General features: G+C 36.6%; 1 protein-coding gene across 1 annotated transcript in view; it reads left to right on the top strand.

Moving 5' to 3' along the window:
- The first annotated feature begins 3,674 nt into the window (after positions 1-3,674).
- LOC113228948 (talin-2-like) overlaps positions 3,675-8,981 on the top strand; it is a 30,598-nt gene continuing 25,291 nt past the window's right edge. The window contains exons 1-4 of the mRNA XM_026462391.1: positions 3,675-3,810; positions 4,072-4,221; positions 5,141-5,244; positions 6,703-6,847. Of these exons, the coding sequence (XP_026318176.1) occupies positions 3,675-3,810; positions 4,072-4,221; positions 5,141-5,244; positions 6,703-6,847 (535 nt within the window). The remainder of the gene's footprint in view (positions 3,811-4,071; positions 4,222-5,140; positions 5,245-6,702; positions 6,848-8,981) is intronic.

The following is an 8,981-nucleotide window of genomic DNA, read 5'->3' as shown; positions in this document are numbered from 1 at the left end:
TTGTTTACTATCATGATATTCAATTATTTTTACAAATATCGAACACTAAAAGTATTCTATTCGTTCGTGGCTGTATAATTGGCAATTTCAATCATTCCTGTAATCGCTTTATCTATTTGAAGAGAACATTCTACCTATTGTATTAAGTTCTTTCGCAGCATTGTTATGATATACCTAACTCACAAAATTTTGCTAGCAGTAGACCTCCGCGTGAACGAGCTCGTCCAGGGAAGTACTGCCACTTTATCTATTTCTGCCGCCACGCAGCAATCTCAGTATTACTGCGTTCCGGTTTTGAAGGGTAAAGGTGGTGGTGAAATTATATCTCACTATAACTTTATGTCTCATGGTGAAAGGCGCAGTGGTAGTACCTCTCAGATCTTTGATCGATTTAAAACTCTGGTGTCCACTTGCACTAAACTTAAGTATGTCTTAAACCAATGCTTAAATTGATAAGACACTCTTAAAACAATGTGTTAAGAGTGTCTTTTGCATTGCAATTATTGGTTTAAGACGTACCTAGGTTTAGTGCAAGTGGACATGAGTGGCATTGATTATGGACAGGCGTGTAGGTTACCATCTGGCGCTACAATTGTTCGTCCTGTCCCTTGATTTTATAAAAAAAAATATAAACATTTATTATTTTTTATTTATACAAATATGTAATAAGTACATGATAAGTACACATACTAACATATCCCGTTGGGGTGTAACGAATGGTTAGTTCTCTTTGAATAACTAATAAAAAGAAACTGACTTTAGAGATTTTTTTCATTTTATTATAAAGTGTATATATATAGTAATTGACCTCCATCTCACTTAATGGAAAGTGACGATGAGGTCGACGATGGAGCATGCACACCAAGTTATAACGTTCAAGCACCAAGTCTGGAGGCAGGGAATTCCACTCCATAGCCGTTCGTCATAATATTTAGAGTACTTAAAATAGACACAAATTCACAGAAGGTTAGAAAGAAGGAAAGAAAAATTGTTACATGATGGAAAAGTTGAATTTACCAGCTCTTTCAAGTCTTCTTCTAGAAGAGTCCTTGAAGTCTCTCACACTGTAGCAGCACCCGTTTACCATAGAGACTTTGATTTGGCTTTGAATATGTTAATTAAATTTTTATTGAATTGATATTCAATTATTTTTTGTGAAATTACTCCACTAGTTTGTTATAATTATTAATACAAAGATCGAACACTCAGAAAAAATTCCTTCGATCCGGTCGGATTTGAACCGACGTCTTCTTGCATACCGTGCTAGACGCTATACCAACTAAGCCACGGAACGAACCAACGGACCTCACGAATTTTTCTATGTGCTTGCGTCGTACTTGGTCTTTCAACGACTTTTTAGTCGTAACGCCATCTATGAGAAATCTATGACAGATTTATCACCCAGTTAGTTTGAATATGTTGTCATTTTCTTCTCTTTGTAGCGAGTCTGGTACCTATTTTATTATAAATTAATATTTTCTTTTCGTTCTTATAATATCAAGTGACGGGATGAACAAGTCTTGCGCCTGATGGTAAGCTTCACGCTTGTCCATAACCAGTGCCAGTCAGAGCTTTAAATCGCAAAGATCTCAGGGGCTCTGCCACTGCGCCTGTTACCCTGAGACATAAGTTGACAAGTCCCACGTGCCTTAATTTCACCAGCACCCGTACCCTTCAAAACCGGAACACAGCAATGCTGAAATTACTGCTTGGCGGCAGAAATAGGTTAGGTGACAGTGCTACCCTGGACGAACTCTTTGACAAGGAATTGTACTGCTAATGAATAAAATGGTCGGTAGCACTAGTAGATTCAAAAAGATCTAAATGTTGTCTAACAAACATGGCAGTTTCTAAAAAGTAAATAGAGGGAAGAGCTAAAAATTTCTCGGTAATAAAATACTGCATTGTGTCTTGGACGTATATTGTTTATAATCCGCAGGTATTTCTTTTGTATGTTACTATATAATATTTTGTATTATTCTTGAATAGCCCATACAATTAATAATTAACTCAAATAACATATCGAAAAATGTTGACATTGGAGACTATTTTTTATATTTATTTTCCTATTCAAGGAGGAAAAATAGATGTTGTGCTACTCGGTTTGACCGCATTGTGAAATCATTACCCCTTTAGGACAGGATACAGTGCTATCTGAAGGATTGCATTGTACATTAACATTGTGGAGTTTGAAAGAGGTAAGTAATAAGCGTATTTTATTTAGACCAGAATTCAACGGTTCGAATTTCTAAGTTTAAGTCACGTATTGTCGGCTCTCGTAACTACATTTTTGGACTAAATCTTTTTTTAACTTTTCAATATGGAACAATCAAAGCTTAATATATAATTTGTAGACTGTAGAGTTTTAAGTATAATAAAATTAAGGTATAATAATAGATTGTCATATAATAGTTTTAGTAGCTCCTTACCTATTTCTGCCGCCAAGCAGTAATGTGCGCATTGTTGCGTTCTGGTTTTGAAGGGTAAGGGTGTTGGTGGAAACTACAGCCACATGAGATTTGGCAACTTTATGTCTCAGATCTTTGAGATCTTTGAGTGACACTGCAATTATTATGGACAGGCGTGTCACTTATCACCAGGCCCACTATCTGTCCGTCCCGTTACTCGATATCATCAAATGATTTATTTCGATGCCGGAAAGGTAAAACGTCTAAGGTGCATTTGGAAAATATTATAGGAGAGGAGAGATTTAAAGTATTTTTTTTAAGAAAAAGAATCATAGCTCTAATTTTATTTGTTATATGGAAAAGCAGAAATTTTCTAGTTTCTAGTGATTTTTTTACTTACGACTCTATAACTATAACTATAACTACCTCAGCTCGAATTCAAAAATTTCCTGTAATAATACGGTTTATTTTGCTTAGGTGGCTTTATCGCAGAATTTATTTTTTACAAACGAAAGCAAACATTTGAAAAATGCATAATAATAATAATAAAACTGTATTGCCAAAAGATACAAATGTATACTATCTATACTAATCTATATAATCTATACTATCGTATACTATATGTGTTTCTATTTACTTCAGTTGATATGAAAAAGAAAATATTGGTGTATGTAAAGTACCTATTGAATACTGCGGTTTTCTTGTAAAATTTCGAAGCTAGTTTTTTTTTTTCTACCGTGAAAATTTCGTGTTTCCACACCGTATAGTAATCAGGGTATGTCCTCAAGGTTACTATATAGTTTTCCAAAGTGATTGCTTCAACACTTTCACTGTTATGCGGACCAGCCAAAGCCATTTGAGGTAGTTAAATCGCTCATCTGTATTATTTTCCAAATACACGTTAGACATTTTACCTTTCCAGTGTCGAAATCGTGATTTGATTCCTTATTCCTCTTTTCATCATTGAGGGACTAGATGTAGGCAGAGGTTCCTCCCATATGTTGTGTGTGAACGGATCTGGAATGGAATTCCCTGCTTGCGTATTAGTTCCCTGAACGTTATACCTCGAGCGTTTTAAAGGCGAAAGTAAGTAAGTATTATTTAGATCTGCATGCTCCACTGTCGACCTCATCGTCATTTTCCATTAGGTGAGATGGAAGTCAATATTTTTAAAATATAAAAATAAAAATCTAATATGTGCCCAGTAATATTGGAGCAATAGTATTCTTGTACATAACAATGCCAACTTTTGTCTCCAGCTAAAAGATGGCGCCGCTCTCGCTGAAGATCATTCAGGACGAGGGTGCGGTGACGAGGACGCTGTTATTCGATACCAGCATGAGGGTTGATAAGGCCCTTGACATTGTCAAGGAGAAGCTGGTTGGTGCTGACGATGCGAAAGGTAACTGATGATTTTAATGGATTTTAGTCAAATTCCGAAATTCCGTATTATATCAAGGTGGCGCTGATCAATACCCTGAAAGTAGTTCATTTACTATAAAAGTGTAATTCCTCTTTTATATGAAATAGAAGTTTAACAACAAACAAAGATCTGCAACAATGCAGATCTTTGTTTTTTGATTTTTAACGACTTTTTACCGTAGCGCTATCTGTGAGAAATCTAATACACATTTATTAACAGCAGGTTTTTAAATGATTCCAGATTATGGTCTCTTCCTGACGTCAGCTGACGACGACCGCTCAGGAGTGTGGCTAGAGAGCCACCGCAATTTGGAGTACTATATGCTGCGCGATGGTGACTGCCTTTTCTACCTCAACCGCGCTCGCAACCTGCGTGTCCGAATGCTTGACGGTAAGCCTTCCTCTAATCATATCGGTGGTGAAAAGATGCCAGTCGGTGTAATCACCGATTGTTGCCGAGGGTACGCCGGGCTTATAGGAAAGAAATGGTACACTTGAAATCGTCATACTGATTAAACTCCACTGCTCATTCGTAAGGCAGATTCCCCTGAGAAGAATTAGCAAGAAACACTAGGCGTTGCTCTTTGTAAATATACATTTGAATATCTTAGCCGCTCACGCGATACATGCAGCCGTAGACGCATAACACACCTAGAGGTGCCGGTGATGATTTTATACCGATTTATCGGATATCGAAGTTATAACAGGTAAATTAACTAATATTAATTGCTATTTCGGTAACTACTCTAGCAAATCATAAAGTTTATAATGCCTGGGTCTGTCATTTAAAAAAATAAACAACTTAAAAAATACGTCACCACAATCGTGTGTGTTATTGTTTGGGCTGGTGATTTCGGTGTTTATTTATTGAAAACATACCGTAAGTAGCGTTTTTTAAGTTTACCCTGAATATAAATGTTTATAAACTATACTTTAAGGAGTAATTTCATGGTAAACGTTAGAACCACTCAAACGGAATATTATCATATTTATCCAAGTACACCAAAAATTTCATTAGTGCTTTTTAAGTGCAGGATTTGCGGTGTATTACTGCATTATATTTGAGATGTTTTTGTTGGTAGTACGGAGGGTATTTATTTAGCAATGCAGAATAATAATTTTTATTTATAAAAACTTGTATTTAAACTGAATGCTTTTCTAATTTGCGAAACCAAATAGCCGCCATTTTGCGGTAGGAGGAGCGCATCGCGTGAGCGGCTAAATCGAGGATACCTGAAGGAGCGAAACGGGTCACTACCACGGATGCCTGTAATTTCACGCTTTTATTTATGTTTATGTGTTCATGAAAGGTTCCGTGAAGACTCTGCTAGTGGATGAGTCGAAGAACATCGGTGATCTGATGCTACATATCTGCAGCAAGATCGGGATCACCAACCACGATGAGTATGGTTTGGTAAGTACGCTTATGTTTGTTCATTCGCTGGTTTTATGCCAGAGAGCGCAAGAGATACCATGAAAGCAGATTATAGTGCGTAACTACCGCTGGCAAAATCAATACCGACGACACTGCTGTATCTGTCGCGACTGCATTGCTTTTTTGTTATAATACCAAGTGAAGGGACACGCCTATCCGTAACTGTTACAGTGCCATCCAGAGCTTTAAGATCAAAAGATCTGAGGGGCGCTGCCACTGAGCCAATAACCTTGAGACATAAGTAGACAAATCGCATGTTTCCGTACTTTCGCCAGCACTTTTCAAAACCGCAACGCAGCAATGCTTACATTACTGCTTAGTGTTTAGCTCATATAGTGGCAGAAATAGGCAAGGTGGCAGTAGTATCCTGGACGAACTCTTTCACATGGAGCTCTACAGCTACTGAACAGTGAATTAACAATAATACAATGTCAGGACAGAAACATATAAAATTATTATGAGTCAAAATGAACAATTTGAAACAACCAATTTATAAATAAAAAAATCTTCTACAGAGTAACATCATTTTTGTGATAATAAATCTCTAAAATAGTTGACGATGAATCGACGATAAATCTCTTTTTAAATAGTTGACGATGGGATCTGTAAAGGGCCCGAAACGTTGGTTTGTTTGAAAAAAGAAATATACACGATTTATATTCGAAAAAAGTTTCTTTTCCTGTGTGTAACAATCGCAAAAACTTAAGATCTTTTTTTAAATATTTTTATGTCAGTAATGATCTTAAATTCTCAAGGTAATTTATTAAATGATTTCATTATTTATATTATTATTATTTACCCGTAATTCAGGTTTTTCTATACCTATCTCGGGCACCAGTCTCTCACAAAACAGTCTGACCAATTTTTGGTCTTGTATTTTAAGTTCCTTACTCTTAAGCCTGTTTTGTGATTGAGAAATAAATAAACTTCATTCATTCATTCATTCATTCATTCATTCATTCATTCATTCATTCATTATTAAATAAAGCAGTATTTAGGTACTAAGGCCATATTATTATGCATTATTCACTCAAGTGCCTTTTTAGCGCCACTATATGAGCTGACGGCATTTAGGGGATGTTTGTAATATATTTCATTCTAGATGATTTTATTTCTCGCCCTCTTGTTGGGACTTCTTCGATGCCAGGGAGGATTGTAATACAATAACTTAAACATAATTTGTAACTATAGTTCCGAAGTTTACCGCTAGACGGCATTGGCATAGACAACATGATTTCTGAATCGCGATGTTAAGATTTTCCCTAATATAATGAGCTGTCACGAGTATTTTGTATGAAATTGATATTATCTTCTATTTGTCTATAGTTAATATTGACTTAGAAATGGATTAAGAATTTTTCTTTGTGTTATGCATGTGAAATTAAGCAATTTTACTGCAAAAGATCCAGTAATTGCAATATTATTTTTAACGTTCAGTGCCATGAAGAAACGCCGGAAACGGAGGATCAGGGTAAGGACAGGCCCACTACTGGCACCCTGACGGGCAAGAGGAAGGCCCCGCAGCGGGAGAAGGACCACAGGATGGAGCAACTCAGCAAGAAATTGAAGACTGATGACAATGGTAATAATTATAACTTTTTATTTAAAAAAAAGATCTCAAAAGTTTGTGGAATAATAACGCACATACTCATTGCCCTGCACAAGATAAAACTTATATAACACGGAAGAAAAAAAAACAATAAAAGTGTTTTAAGCCTCGATTACTAACTCACACATTCTTAATTTGAAATACTACAAAATCTTGATATTGATTGGTCGTAATTTCAAATTTAAAAAGAAATAACAAATTCTGGATGGTTACTATAATTTAAACTTTACCCTGTTGACATATCATTGAACGTTCAATACCATCAATACCTAATATTGCAAGTTACGAGGTTTTTATATGATTTTGAAATTTCAATCAATGTATCGCCATCTAGCGGTTAATTGCTGAACGACGACGAGTTGGAGTTATTAATTTAGTTCTCCAAAAAAGAAGTGACCATATTGCAGGGGTATAAGCTTTATTTTCGTTTCTTGTAACAAAAAAAATATTTCGATGAACAGAAATATGAAAATTTGTTCAAATGAGACTTTCCGCTGACGTGAAATATTTTTGGCGCGGCTACCATTTTTACACTCCAAAACAGCACAATAAGACATTTCCCTAGGATTTTAGATAATTTGCACGAAAGAATGACACAACCATACCATACAAAGCAAAAATTTAAAAGTGTAACAAACCTACTTTATGTATTAGACGGCCTTAAGCCAGAATGTTTACTTTTAGTTCGCTAAAAATCCACTAGATGGGTTTGACCCATTTGGCGTGAATTCGAATCGCGGTGTTAAGATTTTCCCTCGAATGGTAAGTAATCATCATTCGAGGGAAAAATCACAATTTTGTCTGTTTGTTGAGAAATTGGATATATTGGAGAATACTGAAAGCTGAAAGCAAAGCAGTAGTTGGGTACCTTCTTGGGAACTGCAGCCCGGATCTTCTGATATTGACGTACGCTCATATAGGGTGAAAGAAAACCAATCGTCTCGCGGAACGGTTTCCAGTAGGCCTAGCACAATAGGGCACGATTTGCGCGAGAGCGCGTGATTTCTATGCGAGAAGAGCCGTATCTGGCGCTTTGTCGTGCTAGCCCTACAGGAGTCTAGTTCCTACTTGGGAACAAACTCGGACCTTCCGCATATAGGGTAAAACTGTGTTGAGGTCATACAGGGTGAAATTGCTATTGACTCCTCTTGAAGTTTGACTGGATCGAGTAACGTCATTACATGGTAGAGGGACCTCATCTACTTTACAAAAGTAAAAATTAAAATACCATGTCTGTTTATTGCTTACTGGATAGAAGTCACTGTGAACTTGAGCGGTAAGTTTCTTTATAAGTATATCACAGTATATCACGTAAACATCTGGCCCGACTTAAATATTGCCGCGGAAATGAGTGGAAGTGATGTTTTTGGAACGTTTCGATCGGGGCTAGAATGTATGACGAGATTTTTGCAGTTTCGGGAACCCTCGGCCCGTCGCACAGTTGGACCCTAAGAAGTCAACCCCTACAAAAAAAATTATTATATATCACATCCCTGGTTTTAAAGAATAGCGCAATCCGAAATAGTTAAAAAAAAGGATTTAATAGGAATATGAAACCTATTTTTTCGATTCTTTCAAACAAACCGACGTTTCGCTCTTGAACACACATAATTTTTTACTCATATATCGTTCGCTAAATTTGTAACTTTCATCATCAACAGCCTGTCGTAGTCCACTGCTGGACATAGGCCTCTCCTAATGCGCGCCATGCCCGGTTCTCAGCTCGTTGCATCCATCTGCTGCCTGCAGCCCTTCGTAAATCGTCACTCCATCTGGCCATACACTACATTTGCCAAGCCGTGGTCTCCAATCAAGAACTCTCTTCCCCCATCGGTTATCGGCTCTTCGACAGATATGGCCAGTCCACTGCCACTTCAGCTTGCTTATTCTACCAGCTGTGTCCACGACCTTAGTTCTCTGTCAGATAACCTCGTTCCGTACCTTGTCCTTCAAAGAAACTCCGAGGATATATAGCATTTTAAATTGCAATTTATTTATTTTTTTAATATTGAAACATATCGATGCATTACTTTCTCAAAGTCAAAGTCAAAATCAAAGATTATTTATTCCATAGGTAAAATAAATTTATACTTGAAAACGTTACATT

The sequence above is a fragment of the Hyposmocoma kahamanoa genome, unplaced genomic scaffold (assembly GCF_003589595.1).
Source record: "Hyposmocoma kahamanoa isolate Upper Pololo Valley unplaced genomic scaffold, ASM358959v1 263, whole genome shotgun sequence".
Taxonomy (NCBI): Eukaryota; Metazoa; Arthropoda; class Insecta; order Lepidoptera; family Cosmopterigidae; genus Hyposmocoma; species Hyposmocoma kahamanoa.
The sequence above is the reverse complement of the archived record's forward strand: the minus strand, read 5'-3'. Positions and strand labels throughout refer to the sequence as shown.